This window comes from Stegostoma tigrinum, chromosome 12 (genome assembly GCF_030684315.1).
Source record: "Stegostoma tigrinum isolate sSteTig4 chromosome 12, sSteTig4.hap1, whole genome shotgun sequence".
Taxonomy (NCBI): domain Eukaryota; kingdom Metazoa; phylum Chordata; class Chondrichthyes; order Orectolobiformes; family Stegostomatidae; genus Stegostoma; species Stegostoma tigrinum.
In genome coordinates this window covers 59165391-59191425 of record NC_081365.1, presented here as the reverse complement: position 1 = coordinate 59191425, position 26035 = coordinate 59165391, and the positions used below count along the sequence as shown (strand labels likewise).

At 44.5% G+C, this 26035-nt stretch overlaps 1 protein-coding gene and 1 long non-coding RNA gene across 2 annotated transcripts in view; one reads left to right on the top strand and one right to left on the bottom strand.

Annotated features, from left to right (window-relative positions):
• The window catches only part of LOC125456902 (cilia- and flagella-associated protein 47-like), a 478989-nt gene that overhangs the window by 269971 nt on the left and 182983 nt on the right, over positions 1-26035 (top strand). The window contains exons 51-52 of the mRNA XM_048540417.2: positions 8585-8731; positions 13418-13512. Coding sequence (XP_048396374.2) covers positions 8585-8731; positions 13418-13512 — 242 coding nt within the window. The remainder of the gene's footprint in view (positions 1-8584; positions 8732-13417; positions 13513-26035) is intronic.
• Positions 11287-26035, bottom strand: part of LOC125456907 (uncharacterized) — a 39036-nt gene continuing 24287 nt past the window's right edge. The window contains exon 4 of the long non-coding RNA XR_007248536.2: positions 11287-11327. This is a non-coding gene — a long non-coding RNA (uncharacterized LOC125456907). The remainder of the gene's footprint in view (positions 11328-26035) is intronic.

Sequence of the window (26035 nt, the reverse complement as noted above, 5' to 3'; positions counted from 1 at the left end):
AAGCAACGGATGCAGTAGATCAAGTTGTTGGACATCCAAGTCCTGTCTGTTGTGGAAAGTTTGTATTGTGCCTTGAATGGAGGTGAAGAGGGAGGTGTAGGGGCTGGTGTAGCACTTAATGCAGTTGTAGGGAAAGGTGCCGGGGTGAGTGGGAAGTGTGGAGTGGATGTGGGAATCACAGAGAGAGCAGTCCCTATGAAAGGCAGTCGGGGTGGGGACAGAAATATCTCTTGGTTGTGGATCGGATTGTAAGTGGCAGAAGTGGCAGAGAATGAATCAGCGTTACTGGGGTGATATGTGAGGACAAGGGGAGTTCTGTCTTTATTTTTGATGCGAGGGCAGAGGTGCGGAAAACATATGAGATGTGGTTGAGAGCAAATTCGATCACAGGAGGGGAGATGTTGTGATCCCTGAAATAGGAGGACATCTGGGATGTTCAGGAGTGGAACGCTCCATTTTGTGAGCAGACATGGAGGAGCAGGAAGAATTGGGAGTAGGGAATTGCATTCTTGCAGGAAGGTTGGTGAGACGAGGTGTAGTCCAGGTAGTTGTAGGAGTCCCTAGGCTTGAAATAGTTGTTGGTTTCAAGGCGGTTACCAGAGATGGAAACGGAGAGGTCCTGGAAGGAAAGGGAGGTATCGGAGATGGTCCAGGTGAATTTGAGGTTGATGTGAAAGGTGTTAGTAAAGTTAATGAACTGTTCAAGCCCCTCATGGGAGTACAAGGCAGCGCCAATACAGTCATCGATGTAGTAGAGGAAGAGGTGTGGGATACTTCCAGTGTAACACTGGAAAAGGGTCCGTTCCACGTATTCTATTAAGAGGCAGGTACAGCTTGGGCCCATGTGAGTGCCCGCGGCTACCCTCGTAGTTCGCAGGAAGTCGGAGGCATTACCTGCACCTCTGCCCTCACATTCACTTCCCCAGAACAAATAGAAAAAGAATTCTCTGGTCCTCACATATCACCCCATCAACCTGTGTATCCAACGTATCATTCACCGCCACTAAAGCAAAGTTGCCTGAAAAGCTGAGCAGGCCTGGCAGCCTCTGTGGAGGAGAAAACAGAGTTAACACTTCAGGTCCGGTGTCCCTTCCCCACCGGACCCAAAAGGTTAATTGTGTTTTCTCCTTCACAAAAGCTGCCAGACCTACTGAACTTTTCCAGCAACTTTGTTTTATTTCCTGATTTACAGCATCTCCAGTTCTTTTTATTTAGTATCATTCACGGCCACTTCCACCACCTACAATCTGACTCCACAACCAGAGCTATTTCTCTCCCCGTTCCTATCTGCCTTTCATAGGGACCGCTCACTCCGTGGCTCCCTCGTCCGTTCCATACTCCCCACTAGCCCACCACCTCTGGCACCTTTCCCTGCAATCACAGGAAGTGCTATACGTGCCCCTACACCTCCCATTTCACTTCCATTCAAGGCACAAAACAAACCTTCCACATTAGAAAGGGGTTCACCTAAACAAACGTCAATGTGGACTACTGCATCTGCTGCTCCCGATGTGGCCTCCTCGACATCGGGGAGACCAAGCAGAAGTTCGGAGACCACTTTGGAGAGCACCTGTGCTCTGTTCGCGACAAACAACAACATTTGCCAGTCGCAAATCACATCAACTCCCCCATCCCACTACCTGGGTGACATGTCCATCTGGATCTCCTCCAGTATCACAATGATGCCGCCCACAAACTGGAGGAGCAGTACTTTGTATTTCACTTCAGGAGCCCACAGCCCAATGGCCTAAATGTGGATTTCACCAGTTTCAAAATCTTCCCAACCCTGGCCTCATCCCATGAACAACCCTCCCTCTCATCCCTGCCTCCTTGACCTGACACAACCGGTCCATCTTCTCTCCCACCTCACTGACCAATTCCCACCACTCCCTACCTGCACTCACCTATCAACATCCCACCTACCTTCCCCAGCCCCACCTGTCCTCTTTCTATTTTTTTTCTGAGCTCCCTTCCCCTCCCCATTTCTGAAGAAGGATCCTGACCCGAAACATTAACTTTCCTGATCCACTGATGCTGCCTAGCCTGCTGTGTTGCTCCAGCTCCACACTGTGTAACCTCCTGCCTCTCTGGATTGAATTCTATTTGCCACTTCCCCTGAGCTCAATCATTCTACATTGCTTTCATCCTGCAGTCAACAGCCATTTTCTTCACTATGAACTATTTGGCCAATTTTTGTCATCTACAAATTTATCAATTATGCCACCCACATTTACGCTGAAATGATTGTCACAATCAGCAAGGGCCTCCCACAGAGCTTGTGGATGACCGGTGGCAACCACATTACATTCATAAAATCATCTGTCAACCATGCCCCTTTGTCTTCTATCACTGAGCCAATTTCAGATCCAATTTACAATTTTCCTTTGTATCCCATGGACTTTCGTTTTTCCTGAGTGAACTGTGATATGGGAATAAAATCCATGTAGAGAGCATCCATTGCATTTTGTCATCAATCCTCCTTGTGAATTCCTCAAAAAAAGTAAGACACCACCTTTCATTAACCAAATCATACTGACTGTCCCTGATTAATCTCTGCCTTTCTAAATGGCAGTTAATCCTATCTCTTGATATTGATTGTAGTGATTTGCCCACCACTGAAGTCATACAATGACTTACTTAGTCTGTCCTTCATACTATTTTTGAATAATAGTACACTATTTGCAGATTTCTAATCCTCTGGTACCTCACTTCTTTTAGGCGGAGATTGGCAGATGATCCCATTAATAGTTTTAGGTAAAATTCATCTGACCCTGGTTGCTTATCCGCTTTCCGGGATGTCATGTCCTTCTAATGATGCAGGGAGGTAGGTGCCAGGGGTATGGACTGTGCATTTACCAGTATCACCATGTTTCTTTCTGGGGACAAGTCTACACTAGATGGAATCTCTATTCTGCATGCTCCTCACTGACTTGCCACTGACTTCATCTCATGTAGCTGTGCCCAGTTTACTTTTACGAGATCATCCCTTAGTTTTGTAAGATTTACCTTCCTCAATTTAAGAGTTTTATTTGTGCTTCATTTTTTGTCCATTTCCATAACGATCCTAAATTTTCCAAAACAAGTAATCTTTTGGGTACAAAGTCTTGCCACATAGTTGTAGGCTTGCTGAAAATTGTATTGCACTGTTTTTGAGTGATTAATGGGTAAATATATTTTAATTTTCATTTTCTAGGTACTATAGGCTAAATTTTCAGCTTAGAGGTGAGAATCAGGAGTTGGTAGATATCCTGACATCATGATTCTACCTCCTGACCATTGGTGTCCACCCACAGAATTTTTATGCTTTAGAGTCAGAGACTTGTTGGAGTCAGACCTGGCTACGTTAGACAGCAAACCAGAAGCAAAGAGAGAGATAGACTAATGTTAGTGTGGCAAGTTTAAAATCTGTACTTCCATATTCTGGATATCAGTTTGGCTTTTGACGTTGAGTATAAAGCTCCAGATTCTACATGATCAAACCATTAACCTCTTTTTCAATCCTACCCTGTCCCCTCACCCCAATTTCCCATATCTCCCTAAACTGCCATATCACCCATGCATTCTCAAGGTCTGTTCTTCCCCACACCTCAGCCATCACGTACCTCCCAACCCACTCACTGAATATCCACTGTATATAGAACTCAAGCTCAATAATGACATTGTGAACTATTTCAGAAACTCAAAAATGTATCAAAATAAAAAGGTTTGAAAAATTGATTTAAAATAACTCATAATCCTCTTAAAGATTTACAAATCCATCAATATAAATAAGCAATAGTTCCATATTTTCCAAAAAATCAGAAACCTCTTAATAGGTCACAGATCTGTTAAAAAAGCAAAGGTTACATTCTTTTCGCCAGTTATGTCAACAGCTCATGCTGACTGCAATCCGATTAATGGTTTGATACTCACTCAGGCATTCATAATGAGATTCCATTGAACAGCTATGTCAATACTAGTTCCTGAGCTGAAAGAATTGAAGCTTTTAAAGAGTTCCAGAAACTAAACCACTTACCAGTGCTCTGAAACTGTTAAAAAGATAGATGGATCGAATCTCAATGATTGAAAACTTAGATTTCCAAACGGCCTTTGATAAAGTGCCACATTGTCTTGAGAATTAAACAAAATTTTAGGAAAAGGGTTTACTACAGGTTAAGATGACACCTTACAAACTCATACTGTAAGGCACCTTTTAGCTTAATCTTGAATGCCATAAGGGTCCACAGCACAAACAGCTAAAGAGGAACCTTGTACTAAAGTCTCTATCAGCCTTGAGATGACTAGAGAGAATAAATATATTCCCGTGGACAGGAAATGAGAAAGCCTTAGGATGGACAATTTCTGATTCTTGCAGAAGACTAAAATATCAACAGTATATGTGTATGTAGTTGAGAGGAGTCTGAATGTACAATTTTCTGTATGTATCAGGAAAAGTGGTACATAGCTGGGCAGAGTATAATGCAGAATTCTGTTCAGCCTGTCTAAGATTGATTTTCTCTCTGAAGTTTTTTGAATAAATGCCATGTTAATGAGCATACTTGAATCCTGTTGTGGTTTGTGTGTGAGATTAACCACAACAACACAAAAGACTAATAAAAAAAAGTCAGGATTTTTAGAGCTGGTTGCAATATATTAGCAGTATTACAGGATTGATTCATAGATAGCAAGCATAGAATAAGGATTAATGGTGCACATTTAGATTAGCATGTTGTGACTGGTGTAATGCCACAAGGATCAGTATGGGAATCTTTATTTGTAATCTATATTAATGAATTCGGCAAAGACTCTGAGAATAGTTTTTCAAAACATGCCTGTAATATAAAGCCAGGAAAGAAAGCAAGCTGTGAGGAGGATGCAAAAATGCTGCAAACAGATATGAGTGATTCAGTGAATGGGTAAGAAGATGGAGTATATTGTGGGGAACATGAAGTTATTCTGTAGTGATTGGAACAATGTTAACCAGGTAAATCTCACAGTATGAGTTCCCTAATTATGGCTGTTAATCTGGCCCTGCCTGACAGATAAACACAGGAGTGCCACAATCATAGTGAATGGTGGAGTAGACACAATAGACTTTATGCTCTTCTCACTGTTCCTACTTCTTGTCTTAACATTCATTGCTTTGAAATAGCCAGAAAAAGTAGTGAACTTCAAGGAAACAGTGAACGTAATTAAGACATTTTACTGTCATGCAAGGCACAAAAGCACTTATCCAATGGATAATGTGCATTGACACATTGCAGATTTTTTGTACTTCTGACAGTAGTTTTTATTGACATGATAGTTTATGAGCTATCAGTAGCAATGACGTGACAAATACATGATTTAGTGGTAACAATTTCAAAAGAATGCCCTGCTCTGATTATATGTATTAACAAATCTACATAACCCATGATACAACATTTAGTAATAGCATTTAAATTTGGTAACACTTTTTGAACTTACCTTTCATAGCGTTTGAGATGTCAAACGATGGAGTCCCATGATTAACAACATTTGTGGGCTGGTATGAGACATGTCATCTTCCAAGTCTGTGCCAACTCCATAAAAAATGCAGGAGATCCAAAATGCCAATAGCACAATGGTGCTGAGGAAGCCAGGAGAGTTGGATGTGGGCCACTTTTCCCACAGTGATGAGAACTGTCAGCACTGAGAATGAGGATGGGTCCTGCCTGCCTTTTTTTTAAACTAGCCTGTTATGATTTCTCCACCTTGACGGGGAAAGTCTGGACCTATGTATCCTACTATAAAGAGGAGCAAGAGCAAAATCTGTCAAATTACAAAGAAACCAAAGAAACAAAGAAACCTACAGCACAGGAACAGACGCTTCGGCCCTCCAAGCCTGCGCCGATCAAGATTCTCTGTCTAACCTGTCATCTATTTTCTAACGGTCTGTGTCCATTTGCTCCCTGCTCATCCATGTACCTGTCCAAATATATCTTAAAAGATGCTAATGTGTCTGCGTCTACCACCTCCGCTGGCAACATGTTCCAGGCACCCACCACCCTCTGTGTAAAGAACTTTCCACGCATATCTCCCTTAAACTTTCCTCCACTCACTTTGAACTCATGACCCCTAGTAATTGAGTCCCCCACTCTGGGAAAAAGCTTTTTGCTATCCAGGAGTGTCTTATAACACAGAATTTTGAATGCAACATTCAGTGCTGGGACCACTGGGAATAAAGCACAGACTTTCCTGTGAGGCAATGCAAGTGCATGAAAAAGAAGCACATTTAAAGATATAAGTGAGACACAGTCAATCTCCAAAATAAATTGGGAAGTAAATGAGAGTAATAGTGAATGAAGCAGGCATGACAACACATTGTGAGGTCACTTACAACTGTATTCAGAACAGAGGACTACAAAATGTTTGGGAAAAAAACCTGTAAATAAATCTTCTACAACATCTGTTGTAATTTCAAATAACTGGCCCTGTCAGCTGAATTCTTCAGGCACATCTTATTGTTCTGAAATTGGTTTTAACTTGATTGGGATATAAATGTTTGATAAAAGGTCATGCCATTTTGGGGAGGGTAAGTCTTTGCAGTGTCAATATTATCCTGATAAAACCTGCTTTTTAAAAAGCCTGCTTGAGTGTCCACTCATTTTGCTGGAATCATTAGTCACCACTATGTTTTGTTCCTCAATGAAGGAGACATGTTCACATGTACTATTAACGAACTGCTTCTAGTCAATTCCTAAACTCATCAGACTTCCTTTCATACTCTTCTCTGCCTTCACCCTGAACTCACATCTCAATCCAGTTTCGCTCCCAACTCACCTCATATTACCTCTGAGCTTATCTTTTCCATGAAACCAATCTTCTCTTCCTTTGATCCTCTTCCCAATAATTCTCTGATAATCTTCCTTACCTGTGGATGTTGAATGATGGAAGCTGTTCCGTCTCTTCAGATGTTGTTCCTTTCTCTTTGAAGTGAGACATTACGACTTCTCTTCTTGAAAAAGAATTGACCCCACCACCCTAATAAATTGTTGCTTCATCTCCAACCTCCCCATTCTCTCCAAAAATCTTGAATGTGTTGTTACCTCTCAAGTCCTTTCCCATCTTCCATGGCACCCGTGCTTGCATTATTCTAATCCACTCGTTCCCTTGGCATGGTGCTGCAACATCCCTTAACAAAATCATGAGTGACATGGTGCTGTGACAAGGATAAACCTTCCCTCCTTGTCATTCGTGATATTATTCGCCACACCATCCTCTACACTGTGATCCAGCTGGGCAGATCTGCACTCACATATGTATTCCTCTATGCCGAACTGTAGCCAATCAATTGCAATGCCTTCTTTTTCTGCTCCCACATTGCTACCTTTGGCTTCCACCAAGGATCTTTTCTTGGCCCTGATTATTTCTGATTTCTGTGAGGCCCTCAATCACACGTGTGAAAGCACAGCGTTAGCTTTCATATGTAACCTACATGACAATATCTGGCTTTTCTTTACCATCACTTCACTACTCTACTGTTGCGAAATTATCAGACTGCTCATCTGATATCCTATACTGCATGAACAAAAATTTCCTCCAGTTGAACATTGGGAAGACCAAAGTCACTGTTTTTATCCCCACACAAAAGCTTATCCCCTCGGTACTGACTCCATCCCTCACTGTGATAGTAGTCTAAGATTAAGCAAACTTGTTCACAAACTCATTGTATCAAGATGGTTTTCTGACCTTATATTTGTGATATAATGAAGATCACTTACTTTCACCCCAAATTATTGCCCACCTTTACTATTGTCTCAGCTCATCTGCTGCTACACTTGACTATTCCAATGCACCACTGGTTAGCCTCCTGTTTCTGCCCTTGCAAAACCTCAGTCCGTATAAAACTGTGTTACCTTTGCCTTACCTTTCAGCAGATTCTGCTTTTGTACTACCTGTTACAGCTTTAAAAATCTCATCTTTGTTTTGAAAGGCCTCCATAGTCTTGCCCATTCCCGACTCTAGAGTCGATTGTAACTCCACAACCCTTTGAGATATCTGTGCTCCTCAAATTTCCGCCTTTTATACATGCCCCATTGCAATTATTCCACCTCTGACATTTGCCTCTTCCGTTGCCTTAGTTCTAAGCTTTGGAGTACTCCTTTCTGCACCTCCTTACTTTGCTACCTTGTGTTCTGCCTTTAAAATGCTCTTGAAAATCTGCTGCTTTCAGTCACCTGATGTCATATTATGTATGAGGCTCAATATAACACTTTGTTGCATAATGTGCAGCCTGAAGCACCTTAGAATGTTTCATTGCATTAAATGTGCTGCATGAGTTTGAGTTGATGCTATTGTTCTTGTTGCTGAGTAGGAATTTGGCGTCATTCCTGCTGCTTGATATTGATTTCATTATCAAATGAAAAGCACAAGAAAGCTTCAATATTAAGTCTGATAATCTTCCCTTGAAGGAATGTACTCCTTAAACAAATGTCAGCACTAGGATCAATCTGACTAGATCAACATTACTGGAATTTGAGGTTTGCCTTAAATTTAAATTGGGAGCAACAGTATTGAATGCAAGTCATTCACCCAATTAAAAGTAACGCCTGTTTTAACAGCACATTTGTGACCTTTTTTTCAGGTGTTATCTCATTTGTGGTTGAAGATGAAACACAGCAGCAACAGCAGCTCCCCCAGTGCAGTAGCTCTGTGGAAAAGTTAGATAATGAGCAGCCAACAATAAATGTGGCATCACTGGCATGTAAAGCAAGTGGGAATGTAAATTCTGGTATGTTCCTTTTAATAACTATAACTTTAAGCTACAGGTATGCGTTTGGTTTCGTTATTGTCAAAAGTCACATTTATTTATTGATATTTTGAAATCAGCCTCTGGGGACATGTGAGACTTGAACTTAGATCTCTTGACTCAGAGGTAGGGACACTGCTACTATTCCCAGTTCATTATCTGTTCGCTATCTTGGCTTTAGTTTGGTTAAACACTATGTGGATTTTGGCAAAGTTGAGAAATGCAGCAAAACAATGATCCTTATTGTTATACGGAAGAAGGGGCATGTTATTATAGACATTCAAGTTATTTTTAACACAGTGTGGAGCTGGAGAAGCACAGCAGGCTAGGCAGCATCAGAGGAGCAGGGAAGTTGATGTTTTGGGTCAGAACCCTTCTTCAGAAGACCCGATGTTAATAAGGGATTATTGACAATTTGCATGACGCATTCGCTGAAGCATATTCAATTTAGTTCGATGTCAACGAGAAATCCAATGTCAGGACACCAGAAGACAAACTTTTCGATATGTTCCTTCTTTTGCACAATGTCAATTCTTTCAGTTACAAGCTTTTGTTGTTCATCCGCAAGCATAACTCATCTTTGGAAAATATTCTGTGATTCATTCTCCATGGAATTCTCTCATCTTTTAAATAATCCATCTATATATTGATATAAGTAGCCTTCCAATGACAAAAATAGTTTGATTATTAATTTGCCATTACGCTTCTTCCAATATTCATTTTTAAACCTGGGCAGAGATTTGTGTCATGCAGAAATCCTCTCTGATGCAGTGAATATGGCCCAAAATGCAAGTGGCATTTCTGAACCCAGCACTTCCCATTTCCACAGGGGCAAGAGTGGAATCGTTTCAGGGACTATGCATGTGCGGCACTTGTAGACAGCTGCATATTGAAACGGTCAGCTGTCTCCATTTCAATCCAGTTTTGGTAACCCGGCTGCAAGGAACCCCAGGGTGTGGAGACCAGACCAAGCAAAAACATATCTGTTCTCAGTGCAATCATTTTGAATAGTCAGGGTATCTCTTTGGACAGTGAGGTACCCATCACAGAATTACAGAATTGTTATGGTGCAGTAAACAGCCATTTTGCACACTACATCACATCACACTGGGTCTCTGAGCATTATTTAAGCTCTATTTAAACAATATTCCAAATCTTCTTGTATGCCTCATTTGACCCTTTCTCCATCACACATAAAAGCAATACATTCTAGATCACTTCACTGGTGAATATGTTTTTTCTTTTTCTTCATCTTGCATTTGCTTATTTTTCACAATGCTTTCAAACAATGCTGTCTGCTTCATGATCCTGTTATAAGTGGTTACCTCTTCTCACCTGCACTGTCGAGTCCCCTCAAGATTTTGAAAACTTCTCTTGGATGTCCTTTTAGATTTTTTTTTGTCTCTGTCTAGTTCCCAGAAAACAGTCCCAACTCTTCAAGGCAATCTTTATTCAGAGTTCCTTACCAACGCAGCGTGGGAGAGGTCTCTGCGGACAGGTTCAAAAACACTCTAATTTTCCCAATTGAGTACAGAATGTTTATATGTTTGGAGTTATTAATGTTTACATGCAGCATTAATTCAATACTTGCCACGTCCTCTCTGACTGCGTTCCTCCCTAGACATTTGCCAGCTGTGAGGTACTAAGTGGATTCTGTTCATTACCTTGTGAAGCTGTGATTGTTTATTTTCCAGAGGTCATTATGACTATGTGATGTTTGCAATTGCTTTTGGCCGTTAGAATGCTATCTGTTTGTCATTGCTCTTTTACAAGGTTGCCTATTTATGCTATTTGTTATATGTCACCTGGTCCCTTGCATTCACACCATTTGGTATATGTCCTCCAGTCCTTGGTGTTTACACTGTGTGGCATTCAGTTCCCTCTGCTGGTGGGATGAGGGCTTCGCTTCACTATCTGCAGCCATTTGTTTAAAGGAAATCAGTTAGATCACTAATGTTAGGTTTTGGGGGCATTTATGATATCGGTATACCTACATGAATGACATGCAGTGGGAATTACCGAAAGCATTTTTGATTATGCTCGGATCAGATATTTCCTTCTACATTTTACTGAATGACTAACTTTGGACTTGTTAGTATCAGATGTTTATCTAGGGCACTCCTTATCAAGACAGTCTGTGCCTTGGTCTGACTGTCCACAGGAACCTAATTAAATTCCCTGATGTTTAATATGCTAAAACTACTACTGTTCTTGTATATGTATATAAGTACATGCATATGTATTTGTTAACTAAAGAGCCTTAGCTAATATGAGTCAAGTTTCTCCCCTTCTATCCTAACTAAATAACAAGTTTTAAATTAGTTTGCTAAAAGGCTTCCATCAGAGCTTCTCTTGTCAGAAGTGTCTACATTCCTTTGTTCCGTCTCATTAAGATGCTGTTGTGATTCCCATGAGGCATTTTACCAGGTCCTCGGGGTTGAACATCCTCCTGGCTGTGTGTTCTGGGCTCAGGAATGGAAATCGGGGATCTGGACTGATCTTCTTCCACAGTTTTTCCACTTGGCCTGTGGCACAATGGCAGCTTGAGAATTGAATTCATAGTTAAAAACAAAATAATCTAGAAATAAAGAAAGAAGGAGAAACCAGTTAAAGTAACTGAAGCTAAGAATTCTTATAGAAATCTAACTGTTTCAATAATGTTCCTGAGGGAAGAAAACCTGCAGATCCCACTTTGATACAATTGACCGCCCTCTGAACTAGCCAAGCAAACCATTCAATTACATTAAACCATTACAAACATGACTGCAATCTAGGTATCAAATCAAAGCACAACAGGCATACCCAGTATGACTGAGCAAGGGAGTATTTATCTTGAAGATCTGGGGACTGGTGACAAGGCTGGGTGAAATCTCTCGCAGATCATTAAAGCAACAGCCTGATGTTTTCACATTATTGAGAATGAAATCTGACAATATCCCAGATGTTTCACCACTATCACTGAAAGTATCCCTCTTCATTCCTCAGACAGAACTAGCAATTAACAGATCAATATCTTACCAGTTCCTTTCATGAATGCTGGTGGTTGGTTAACCAACTGGCAGGAATATCCCAAATTATGACTATATCTAGCATGTGTATGCCAAAAAGTCCAAAGCATTCATCGTCAGGTTCAACGAGAAGTGCTTGTCTCCTCAACCTCATCGTGAGGTTGCCACTACCTCTGATGCCAGTTTTTGGTCATTTTGCTTTATTCCTTGCGTTATCAAGAAAATGCTGAAAGCACTGATATAGTGAAGGCTGCAGACACAGATGTGTGCTTGAGATCTGGCTAAACCCTTAGCTATGACTATGACAAAATCCTGATAAATGGAATATTGTCCCACCAAAAAAAGCCCTTGTCATAGGTATTGCATTAATTAAACAGTGTGATCCATCACTGTCATCTTAAAGGCATTTAGGGAATACGAGTAAAATGCTGACTTTGTCAGTGATACTTAGATTCTAAAATAAATTAAAATATGCTTGACTATTTAGATATAGTTGTATTTTTAGTGTACTCTAAATGTAAATTGTTACAATAATTCGCTAGAACATTAGGACCTTATATAAATTTTAATTACAGTGTAAAATAATTATTTTCACTTAAGGAATATATTTATCACTGGCCATTCTAGTTGCCCTTGAGAAGTTAGTTATGGGCTGCCTTCTTAAACAACTGCGGTCCATGTGCTGTAGGTAGACCCACAGTGCTGTTAGGGAAGGAATTCCAGGATTCTGACTGAGTGATGCTGAAGGAATGGTGATATATTTCCAAGGCAAGATGGTGAGTGGCTTAGAGGGAACTTAGGTGGTAGTCATCTTATGCATTTGCTGCCCTTGTCCTTACAGATGATGATGGTTGAGTTTGGAAGGTGCTGTCGAAGGACCCTTGGAGAATTTCTGCACTAAATCTTCTAAATGGTGCACACTGCTACTACTGCGTGTGATAAATAAACTGATCAACAATGTTCAATGTTGGAATGATACTTTGGAAGAGATCTTGAAAAAAAGGGTACATGACATTCCTCGGTATTAAATTTCAAAGGAGTGTGTATGGAATTTATGACATTATTGTCTTCTTCCATGTTAAATCACATTGAAACAGGAAGGAGTGCAGAATACAATCATCCAGTTTATTGCAGCCTCTACAGGTGTGGACTGGAACTGGATCCCTGTTATTTTCAGTCCAGTTAAAAATTGTGCCATTGTGTTTCTGTCCATGCATATTTATGTTATGGCAATACATTTTTTTTAAAGTTTTCATATCTGAAATTAAAGTCTTCTAAGTGTAACATGAGGGAAGTCTTGTGCCGCAGCCTGAAGTTTTGAGTTTGAGTGCCAGCCCAGAATTTCATAGCCAAACAGGTTTTGAAAGAAACTACAATTTCTTCCAGCACACAACGATTTGGGAGTAAAAGTGGTGCCATTTCTGGTCAGTTATGTAATAGAATGTATGGTGGAACCTCTCTCAACATTATCCATCAGCCAGAATACAGCATGCATGTAAAATTTCATGTTGTCTCGGCAACTTGGATTTCCTGAGTGAACTATAATTCACCTCTGTATGTTACATTGTAATTGCTTCAAAATTTCTAAGAAGAAATACTGGCATACAATTAACACAGTAACATTGAAACTCTAACTTTTTACTTTTTTTAACCACTGCAGACAAGAACATATTGTACAGAGTTTGGTTTTACTTGGAGATTAACGCGATCCCAGCTCCACCTGAGCAGTGTCTTGGTGTGACCTGTGCTGTGCTGGTAAGGGAAATATAAAACAATTGTGACCATGTTTGAAACAATAGTAAATGTGAATTGAGTAATATGAATTTTTTTTAGGATTTAACTATCATAGTATTAATTTCAAATCAAAACCTGTAATTGTAATGAAGATAATTAATACGCTGAAATGATCGAAGGTAATGTTCACAATGTGTATGCACTGATCAGGAGGATGATAATCAAGTCGACTGACGTTGTTTAAGTATTTGTTATTTCCACTGGAGTACTAAACTGAGATTAAACATTGAAATTATTTCTAGAAGTATTTTTAACATTGTATACAGCACTGTTGTCAAGGGCAACGAGAATGGACAATCAACGCTGGCCAGCCAGTGATAAATATATTCCTGAAGCGAAAATAATTATTTTACACTGTCATTAGAATTTACGTAAGGTCCTAATGTTCTGGTGAATTATTGTAACTATTTACATTTAGAGTGATAATTTTAAAATTATTTTTTGCATTATTATTTGGATCTGTATTTTGGTGAATACAGATAGCTGGGATCCTAGAGATGGCATTAGAGATATTTTGTAATTGTTACAAATATATTGTGATTGTTTGCAGTTGAATTGACATATATGTGTATAGTCAATGGTATATTATTGTGCTTTCCAAAGATTGTCAATTTCTGATGATCAGTTACCATTGTATACTGGTTACAGTGTTGACATTCACAACCCAGAGACTGAGGGCCGAATCTTAACCTAAAGAGAATGGTGAATTTGGATCAGGCAAGAAGGTTAAAGTGTGTGCCATTTGTTTCCCAACCAAACCCTTCCCTTTTCCTGCTTTACCATTTCTAGCTGTAACTGAAGCTTGAAGCCAATTTAGCTGTCAACCCATTCCAGAAAGGCAGGTTGCAACTTTATGAATGATAATGAGGTTTACAAGCTCATTATCATGCAGATTTTCAGTTTAAGCTGTTGTTGGCAGGCCTTCTCCTGTTCTGCATCAATCTTGTTCTGCAAACTCTAAGATGCTGAAAAATTTGAAAAGTGGAAATGTATGTTGCAACATATTTGGCAAAACATGGTTCATGCAGCTATTTTTGCATGGCTAATATTTCCAAATACAAATACAACCATTGCTCCATTTGACATAGCAGGAATGCATATAAATATGAAACTTGAAAAGAGATGTTGAGAATTTAGCAGCAACTCTGGTGTGACAGATTGAGAGGAGTCTTTTCGTGACCTGCTTGACTTGGTGTCGGGAAGTGTCAGGTCCACATACTTTGGTCACTTCCTGAGACTATTCACATTTATTTTATCTGAATGCTTCCACATCTTTTGATGGTTTGGCTCATCTTTTACCCTGCCCAACACCCCAATCAAAATGGAAAGTTCTTCAATGAGGGAGCATTGTTTGGAAACCCAAACAGTTCAATCTTTCTCTTCAGGACGTTTTGCAGAATGAGTCCAAATACCTGACAGTTGAGGTCCTTCATGATTTGGGCAGCAACTGATGTTCTTCAGTGGTACACAATAGTAGTGAAATAGTCGATTAAGTTACCAGGTACAATTCGGCTTTATTTATTTTATTTCCCATTACATAGAAATCTCTGGCTGGCTATAACACAATGAATGTATAAAGAATTAAACTGAGAAACTTCTGCATGATCTTCCCATGCAAAGTTAATGATTGCTACCTTCAATGGAATGATTTTAATACTTGGAAAATTTAATTGTTTCCATGAATGGGCTTTCAAAATCCAACAATGAGCATTTTATGCATTTGGATGTAAATTTTACTTCTCTTTGCCTCATCTTTTTCATTTTTTTAGGACATAATTGCTGTTCTTGGTTCTTAGTTGCTTGAGAGCTGCAAAAGCAGCATTGTTAGAAGCAGGTCCAGATTAACCCGTTTAACATCAATTGTGCTCAAAAACTCTTCATTTTTTGCAGGTTGAATTTTTAAAAAATCATTTCTACTTCCACTTATTGTCAGTAAAATAAAATAATAGGAAATGGAAAAGAAAAGTTACTTTTCAAAACTGGAAAGTGAATTCTGGCCTGAACTCAGCATCCTATTCATTAATTTCCCGTGCTAGGCATCTCGTGCTCTCGAAGTAAGATTGTCAGGTCAATGTAAATTAAGGGAAATCTTATATTTCGGATACATTCCCACTATAAATAAGACTTAAAATTCTGAAACTAATGTAATGACATTGCTATAAACAAAGGAGGAGAACTTGATGGATGATTATGCTGTGGTCCAGTAGGACTAGTATAATCTGTTTGCAAGGCGCGCTTGTAGAGAAATTATTTTTGCATTAGTTTTTTTGTTAAAGTTGCTTCACTGGCTTTTCCTATTATGAGTAGTGGGACCTGTTAGCCTCTGAGGTTCTTTGCATTTAATCAAACATTTGATCTGTGAGAAATCTACTTTTCACAGAGCAGGAGTCCATTTGGAAGTTATCTATCAATAAACAGTGGGTATTTTGGTGAGAGACTGGAAAAGCACAACAGGTCAGACAGTATTCAAGGAGCAGGAAAGTAAAATTTCAGGCCAAACATTGACTTTCCTCCTTCTCAGATGCCATTTGACGTGCTGTGCTTTTCCAGTCCCACATCTATCGACACCACCTTCCAGCATCTGCAGTCCTTATTGTCTGCAACAGTGAATGTATATTTTGTCAAACAGAAGTCAACTAATTCTGAAATTTACTTGTGAAGTAGTTTTTCCTAGCGAGTTTTGAGAAGATTTGTAGCTCAGGTGGAGGTTCTGGATGTGAGTTTGCTCGCTGAGCTGGAAGGTTAGTCTTCAGACGTTTTGTCACTTTTTTTTATTTGAAAAAAATATATACTTTATTCATAAGATGTACAAAAAATAAAACATTTATACACCTACCCAGTCATACAAGCCGCTCCGGATTACCCGGGGGTACATACACCAACTAAAGGAAAAAAAACAAAGAAGAAAAAAAAAGCAAAGAAAATACCGCGGAAGTCGTCTCCCCGCACAGTCCCTGTTGGCCCCCTGACCAGTTGGGGAAGGCGCCAGCTGGGCCCAGTTACCAGATAGGGCCATTTTTTCTATTCTGGACGAGGGGTTTCATACCGTGGTCTTTCCCCACCGCGCCTTGGCAGCGGCTGCCCCAAGCTTTAGCACGTCCCTCAGCACGTAGTCCTGGACCTTGGAGTGCGCCAGTCTGCAACACTCAGTCGGGGTCAGTTCATTCAGCTGGCAGACCAGCAAGTTGCGGGCAGACCAAAGAGCGTCTTCCACCGCATTAATGGTCCTTTAGGCGCAGTTGATGTTGGCCTCGGTGTGCGTCCTGGGAAGCAGCCCGTAGAGCACGGAGTCCCGCGTCACGGAGCTGCTCGGGACGAACCTCGACAAGTACCACTGCATCCCCTTCCAGACCTCCTGCGCATAGGCACACTCCAGAAGGAGGTGATCGACAGTCTTGTCCCCCCCGCAGCCGCCTCGAGGGCAGCGTGCGGTGGCACAGAGATTCCGGGCATGCATAAAGGATCTCACTGACAGAGCCCCTCTCACCGCCAGCCAAGCAATGTCCTTGTGCTTGTTTGAAAGTTCTGGCGATGAGGCATTCTGCCAAACGACTTTCACAGTCTGCGTGGGGAACCACACAATGGGATCCACCCTCTCCTTTTCCCGAAGGGTCTCGAGGATACTACGTGCTGACCACTGCCTGACGGCCTTGTGGTCAAAGGTGTTACCCTTCAAAAATTTCTCCACGAAGGACAGGTGGTACGGAACGGTCCAACTACTCGGAGCGTTCCGCGGCAACGAGGCCAGGCCCATCCTTCACAACACCGGGGACAGGTAGAACCTCAGTAAGTAGTGACACCTGGTGTTTGCGTACTGAGGATCTACGCACAGCTTGATGCAGCCGCACACAAAGGGAGCCATCAGGGCGAGGGTGGCGTTTGGTACGCCCTTTCCCCCATTTTCCAGGTCTTTGTACATGGTGTCCCTGCGGACCCGGTCCATCCTCGACCCCCAAATGAAGTGGAAGATGGCCCGGGTGACCGCAGCGGCGCAGGTCCAGGGAATAGGCCAGGCCTGCGCCACATACAACAGAACCGAAAGCCCCTCGCACCTGACAACCAGGTTCTTACCCGCGATGGAGGGGGACCGGAGCGTCCAACTGCCCAGCTTCTGCTTCAGTTTGGTGATACGCTCCTCCCAAGTCTTAGTGCACGCCCCAGCTCCACCGAACCAAACACCCAGCACCTTCAGGTAGTCTGTCCTGACGGTGAAGGGGATGAAGAAGCGGTCGTCCCAGTTCCCGAAGAACATGACCTCGCTCTTACCCCTATTGACTTTGGCACCCGAGGCCAGTTCAAACTGGCTGCAGATGTCCAACAGCCGACTCACCGACCGACGATCGGTGCAGAAGACGGCGACGTCGTCCATGGACAGGGAGGTCTTGACCTGAAGGCCTCCGCTGCCTGGGATAGTCACACCCTTCAGGCTCACGTCCTTCCTGATGGATGCGGCAAAGGGCTCCACACAGCACACGAACAAGGCAGGAGAGAGCAGGCAGCCCTGCCTAACTCCAGATCTGACGGGAAAACTGTCCGATTCCCACCCGTTGATCGAGACTGCGCTAACGATGTTGGTGTAGAGCAGCCGGATCCAATTGCTGATGCCCTCCCCGAACCCCAATTTGGAGAGGACGTCCCTCATGTAAGCATGAGAGACCCTGTCGAAGGCCTTCTCCTGGTCCAGGCTGACGAGGCAGGTGTCCACCCGCCTGTCCTGTACGTAGGCGATCGTATCCCTGATGAGCGCGAGGCTCTTAGCGATCTTCCTGCCCGGCACAGCACAGGTTTGGTCAGGGTGAATCACCGACTCCAGGACAGACCTGACCCGGTTGGCTATGACCTTGGCTAGGATTTTGTAGTCCATGTTCAATAGTGAAATGGGACGCCAATTCTTGATTTCTTCCCTCTCCCCCTTCCTCTTGTAAATGAGGGTGATGATGCCCTTCCTCATGGACTTGCACATTTCCCCTGCCCGAAGCGCACTATCGTACACCTCCAGCAGGTTCTGGCCGACCAGGTCCCACAGAGCGGAATACACTCGACCGGTAAGCCGTCGCTCCCGGGAGTCCTATTCCTCTGCAAGGACTTGAGGGCTCTGGTCAGCTCATCCAGGGATATCGGCCGGTCCAGCCACTCCCTCGTGCCGTCGTCTAAGACCTCTATGATAGACAACAGGAGCAACTCGGAGGCCGTGCTGTCCGTGGGCTTCGTTCGTACAGTCCGGCATAGAAGGATCTGCTGATCATCAAAGTGTCGGGCTGAGATGACGCCACCGAGCCGTCGTCCTCCTTCAGCTGGCTAAGCACAGAGCTCTCTTTGTGCACCTTCTGAAAGAAGAAACGCGAGCACGTCTCGTCCTGCTCCACGGAGCGGACCCTGGACCGGAAGATTATCCTGGAGGCCTCCGCGGCGAAGAGCAAGGCTTGCTGGCCCCTCACCTCGTGGAGTTCCTCCGTGACATCGACCCCCATCAACTGCAGAAGGAGCAGGTTCTGCACCCTTTTCTGGAGTCGCGACAGCTTTCCCCGCCTCTCTCTCGCCTTCTGAACACCCTTGAGGATAAAGAACCTCTTGATGTTCTCCTTCACTGTCTCCCACCAGTCGCCCGGAGACTCAAAGAGGGGTTTCACGGTTCTCCAACCGGCATACTCCCTCTCAAGCTCCTCGACGTTCTCTGGGGTCAACAGAGACATGTTGCGCTTCCACGTCCCCTTGCCGGCTGGCTGGTCGTCCAGTAAGTGACAGTCGGCCAGCAGAAGGCAGTGCTCAGAGAAGAACACCGGCTTGACGCCGGTGGACCTGACCGAGAACGCCCGTGACACAAACAGGAAGTCTATCCTTGAGCGAATAGACCCGTCTGGCCGCGACCAGGTGTACCCCCGCTGTGCTCCGTCTGCAGGGGTGCTGAAGATGTCGAGCAGCTTGGCGTCCTTCACCGTGCCCATCAGGAATCTGGATGTGACGTCCAGTTGACTCCCCTCACCTGCTGTCCCCACGCCGGATCTTTCATCTGCAGCGATGATGCAGTTGAAGTCTCCGCCCAGGATGACCGGCCTGGACGTAGCCAGCGGGGTGGAAGCCGCTGCAGGACGGCCAACCGCTCACTCCGTACCGCTGGGGCGTACACGTTAATCAGCCTCAGCGGAGCGTTCCTGTAGGTGACTTCAGCCACTTGGAGGCGACCCCCCACCACCTCCTGAACATGAGAGATGGTAAAGTTGCACCCCCGCAGCAGAATAGCCAGGCCCGAGGACCAACAGTCGTTACCCCCCGACCAGATCGAAGGCCCACAGGTCCAGGCACCGGACCATTTCCCGCACCTGCTGAGGTGCGGTATCCCGCACTCCTGCAGAAACAGGACGTCCGCCTTGACGGTGGTCAGGTAGGCCAACGTGGACACACATCTTGCGGTGGACTTGACACTGCGCACATTAATGCTCGCAACTCGTACCCCCATTGTGGGCAGTGACTGCAGTACCCTCCCCAAGTCCAAGGTCCAGCCCCTCCATCTGTCCCTTCATGCCCATTGCCCGGGCTAACTGCTGGACACTCTCCGGGCTCAGGAAACCGTCCGTGCTGCCTTCCGGGTGGCATCTCCCTGTCGGGGGTACGGAGGCAGGAGAGTCCGACTCTGGGTCAGGCTGGGGACGCGCTGTTTCCTCCTTCCCGCCTGGAAGTTCCCTGGCGGCATGTGACTGGGTGTCGGAGGGAGCCTCAGGACGCCTCCCGTAACCTGGAAGTGGGGTGCTGCTTTCCTTCTCCCTTGAGATCTTTAGCTTCTGCTTTGGGCCGGCCCTCTCCAAATCTCCCTTGTCAGAGGAGCTCTTATAGCCCCCGTGTAGCTGCCTCTTCCCACCTGATGGTTGCGGTTCCTGGGCCCGCCGACGCACCTTCCTCCTCGCTTTCCGGACCGTCGTCCACTCCCCTGGGTCGCCTGTCGCCGACTTCATCGACTCTGGGTTGTTGGCGGGGGGCGGGGGGTGGCGGGGGTGGGGGGTGCGTGGGGGCAGCGGAGCCTGGAGGGGCACTTTGCTGGCCTCGGGCCCATCCTGCGGGGCTGAGCCCTCTTGCACGACCTGGCCCTCCTGCACATTAGTGGGGTCCTTGCAGGGCCCTGGTACCTTCCTCTCCTCCGGGGGGGGCTGGCCCCGCATTGCCCCTGCTGGCGACCTTGGCGTAGGTGGTCCCCCGCCGCGGGCATGCCCTATAGAGGTGGCCTGCTTCCCTGCAAAGGTTGCAGCTTTTTTCTTGTGGGCAATCCTTTGCAAGGTGTCCCTCCTCCCTGCAGATGGTGGCTTTGCAGTCGGCCGCCACGTGACTTGACCTACCAAAGGCATGGCAGACTTTAGGTTGCCCTGCGTAGGTCAGGTAGCCCTTGCTCCCGCCGATCGCAAAGCTGGACATTGGGTGTACGACGTTCCCATCCGTGCCCATCCTCAGCGTCACCTTGACCTACCTCTTACTGGTCCAGATGCCAAAGGGGTCCATGATGTCAGTTAGGTCCCCTTCCACCTTCACGTACCTTCCAAGGAAGGTCAGGACCTCAACTGCTGGCACATGCGTGTTGTACATGTGTACAGTCACCATACGGCTCCTCTGCGCTGGCATTACAAACAGCGGGACAGCGGTCAATACAGAGCGGGGGCCCTCACCTCCTTTCTCCTTGAAAACCTCCAGGAAGTGCTCGCAAAGCTTGGCACTCCTGAAGGTCACATCGTAAAAACCTCCTCCGGGGAAATCCTGCAGGCAGTAAATGTCCACAGCAGCGAACCCGCAACAGTCCACCAGGACCCTCTTCACGAAGAAGGTGCGGTCCACAGGTGCACCTTCATCCACCTTCTTCACGGAAACACGGATGGTGTTCCGGACCCCCTGACCTGGGGCACGAGCCAGCCACTGTTGCAGGTTGGCTGCTCCCCTGAACTTGCCGCAGCCACTGTTGCAGGTTGGCTGCTCCCCTGAACCAGCGTTAGGCCGAAGTCAGCATTAAGATCAACTGATTGCAAGGCAGCACAGCCAACCCGACGTCTTCCTTCCACCTCCAACACGGCGCTCTCCTCCTTTTGGTCCACAAAAGAGTGGGTCTTTATTTTGTTCCAGATGTAAGCTGGTTCACTGAGCTGGAAGGTTTGTTCCCAGATAATCAGTCACCATTCCAGGTAACATCATCAGTGAGCCGACAAAGCTCTGGTGTTATGGCCCGCTTTCGATTTATCTGGTTCGGTTTCCTTGGGTTGGTGATGTCATTTCCTGCGTTGGTGATGTCATTTCCTGTTCTTTTTCTCAGGGGATGGTAGATTGGCTCCAAATCAATGTGTTTGTTGATGGAGTTCTGGTTGGAATGCCGTGCTTCTAGCAATTCTCGTGCGTGTCTCTGTTTGGCTTGTCCTCGGATGGATGTGTTGTTCTTCCAGTTTAGTGAGCAAACACATCCAGTAGTTTTTCCTGATTACGTTTTTTTAAGGAGCTTTATTTCCTACACTTGAAGGAATAACGGCAGCAACATTGTGGTCATGGTATGCAATGTCTGTACGGAGAAACAGTATAACATTTTTACAAGAGACCCTAGATTATGATAAATAAGTACAAATATGGTTTGGGGAAGAAGGAGGTGAAAGGAAGAGAGTCAAGAGGAAAGAAATAACATAATTTTGAAAAATTTCCTGAATTATCTTTCTGTAAAAGTGTATGTATATAAATATCCAAGCATAGAATGGTGTTTATTTCCAGAGGTTTAACATGTTCATTTTTTTTTTATATAACTGTATATCATTACACAATAATGTTTCAAATTTATTTATGTTTTTTTAATCTCATTTTATTTACTCATGCAAGATCATATTATTTCTGGCTGAAAGCACAGAATGACTCTTAAACTTATGCTACAGGCAAGAAAACTAGTTTGGGAATTTTGTAGAAATGGTTAAAAGTAGCCGCATCCCTCATTTTTCTTTCTCCCCTTGCTATTCAAGATATTCCTGGCCTCTACTCAATGGTTTCTTGATAACTTGCTTTCCCATTCTCCATCAAACCATTGTTTGTTTGAAACAGCGACATGTAGAATCAGTTCAGGTAAAGTAAGAAATAAACGAAAGGGTAATAAAATGTGAGGCTGGATGAACACAGCAGGCCAAGCAGCATCTCAGGAGCACAAAAGCTGACGTTTCGGGCCTAGACCCTTCATCAGAGAGGGGGATGGGGGGAGGGAACTGGAATAAATAGGGAGAGAGGGGGAGGCGGACCGAAGATGGAGAGTAAAGAAGATAGGTGGAGAAGGTGTGGGTGGGGAGGTAGGGAGGGGATAGGTCAGTCCAGGGAAGACGGACAGGTCAAGGAGGTGGGATGAGGTTAGTAGGTAGCTGGGGGTGCGGCTTGGGGTGGGAGGAAGGGATGGGTGAGAGGAAGAACCGGTTAGGGAGGCAGAGACAGGTTGGACTGGTTTAGGGATGCAGTGGGTGGGGGGGAAGAGCTGGGCTGGTTGTGTGGTGCAGTGGGGGGAGGGGATGAACTGGGCTGGTTTAGGGATGCAGTGGGGGAAGGGGAGATTTTGAAACTGGTGAAGTCCACATTGATACCATATGGCTGCAGGGTTCCCAGGCGGAATATGAGTTGCTGTTCCTGCAACCTTCGGGTGGCATCATTGTGGCAGTGCAGGAGGCCCATGATGGACATGTCATCAAGAGAATGGGAGGGGGAGTGGAAATGGTTTGCGACTGGGAGGTGCAGTTGTTTGTTGCGAACTGAGCGGAGGTGTTCTGCAAAGCGGTCCCCAAGCCTCCGCTTGGTTTCCCCAATGTAGAGAAAGCCGCACCGGGTACAGTGGATGCAGTATACCACATTGGCAGATGTGCAGGTGAACCTCTGCTTAATGTGGAATGTCATCTTGGGGCCTGGGATGGGGGTGAGGGAGGAGGTGTGGGGACAAGTGTAGCATTTCCTGCGGTTGCAGGGGAAGGTGCCGGGTGTGGTGGGGTTGGAGGGCAGTGTGGAGCGAACAAGGGAGTCACGGAGAGAGTGGTCTCTCCGGAAAGCAGACAGGGGTGGGGATGGAAAAATGTCTTGGGTGGTGGGGTCGGATTGTAAATGGCGGAAGTGTCGGAGGATAATGCGTTGTATCCGGAGGTTGGTAGGGTGGTGTGTGAGAACGAGGGGGATCCTCTTGGGGCGGTTGTGGCGGGGGCGGGGTGTGAGGGATGTGTCGCGGGAAATGCGGGAGACGCGGTCAAGGGCGTTCTCAATCACCGTGGGGGGGAAGTTGCGGTCCCTTCCTCCCACCCCAAGCCGCACCCCCAGCTACCTACTAACCTCATCCCACCTCCTTGACCTGTCCGTCTTCCCTGGACTGACCTATCCCCTCCCTACCTCCCCACCCACACCTTCTCCACCTATCTTCTTTACTCTCCATCTTCGGTCCGCCTCCCCCTCTCTCCCTATTTATTCCAGTTCCCTCCCCCCATCCCCCTCTCTGATGAAGGGTCTAGGCCCGAAACGTCAGCTTTTGTGCTCCTGAGATGCTGCTTGGCCTGCTGTGTTCATCCAGCCTCACATTTTATTATCTTGGAATCTCCAGCATCTGCAGTTCCCATTATCTCTCATAAACGAAAGGGTCACTGGACCTGAAACATTAACTCGAATTTTGCTGCACAGATGCTACCAGACATGCTGAGATTTTCCAGCAATTTTTGTTTTTTTTTGTTTCAGATTTCCAAATTTTGCAGTTCTTCCAGTATTTTTTTTTGTCTTGGCAAAGTAAGATTAGGGTTCCACAGATACCTAAAATGAGCTGTTGATTATTTGTATGTACTTTCAAGCTAGCCTTTTTAGTTTAATGTGCAGAGCTAAACTGTTGCTTTTTACCAAAGTATCATTCAATAATGCCCAATTCTATACAATAGAGAGAAGTACCAAGAGATGCCTTGAAGCTGGAGTAGCTTTTAGGTCCATAACAATGCTGCAGGAAATGAGTTGTACAAGAAAGGTGTTGCAATAATCATGTGTGACTTTAACTTGCATGCAGATTGATTGAATCCCGTTGACAAAGGTAGCATGGGAAAAATGCTCTTGGCACATATTTGGGACAATTTCTTAGAGCTGCATGTTCTTCTACCAAGCAGTGAGCAAGCTTTTGTAGACCTACTAATTTGCAATGATAATAGAATTTATCAATGACTCCACTATAAAGGAACTCCTCGGTGCTAGCGATCATAAAATAGTAGAAACTCACATTTAGTCTGTTGGTGAGTGGTGTGGACCTTACTCTGGCATTTCAAACCAAAGTCCAGGTAATTAGAAAGGTTTGAAGGTGCAGTTAACTAAAGTGAGCTGGGAAACTAGATTGATGGGTAGGATACTTGAGATACAGTGGTCAATCTTGAAGGACATACTTCACAATTCTCAGCAAAGATTTATCCCAGTGTGAAAGACTGTCTTTTTGAGAAGAATGCATCGTCTGTGCTTAAATAGAATGTTAAGGATAGTATCAAATTGAAAGAAATGATGGACAATTCTGCAAAGTTTGGATGTCAGACTAGCAGATCCAAGAGCCAACGAAGAATGATTAAATAATAATGAGATAAATTACAATATGAGAAAGTTAGCATGAAAAATACAAATAGATAGTAAGAATGTCCCCAAATGTATGAAAAAGAAAATAGTAACTAAAGCAAGTGTAAGACCTTTGGTGAGTGAATGTGTTGGATTAATAACTGAAAGCAAGGAAATGGGAGGAGTAGGAGGAGAAAAGGATGAGCTTGAGGATAGAATATAGGAAGTTACGCAGGAATTTAAAAAAGTAGGTCCTCAAGGATGGTAATAGCTGAAACACTACTGGTGCCATGAGCTGGTGAGAGTAGGATTTGGAGGATAAAGCAGATGAATGCGTGGCTGAGGAGCTGGTAGAGAGGCGAGGAATTCACGATTTTGGATCATTGAAATCTATTTTGGGGTAGAAGTGACCTGTATAAGAAGGGCAGACTGCACCTCAATTGGAAGGGGACAAATATACTTGTGAGGAGATTTTCTACATCTACTTGAGAGGATTTAAACCAGTAAGTGGGGGTGGGGTGGGGAGGGCAGAAGATTGTTAGGATCCAGGAAGATAGTGAGAAAAGAAATCAGTCTGACACAGATACAGTTGGGAAAAGGAGCAAGTCAAACAGTTAGGGCAGAAAGGAACAAAGCAGAGAATGAGGTAGGACTGATAAATTAAACAGCATTTATTTCAGTGGACTCGATGGGCCGAATGGCCTTACATCCACTCATGTGTCTTAGGCTTCTTAAGACCATAAGACCATAACAGGTAAGGCAGATGAACTCAGAGCATGGTTGGGAACATGGGACTGGGATATCATAGCGATTACAGAGATTTGGCTTAGGGATGGAAGGCATGGAAGGACTGGCAGCTTAATGTTCCAGGGTATTGCTGTGATGGGAAGGAAGGAAGGGGAGCAAGAGCGGAGGTGGAGTGGCATTTTTGATTTGGGAT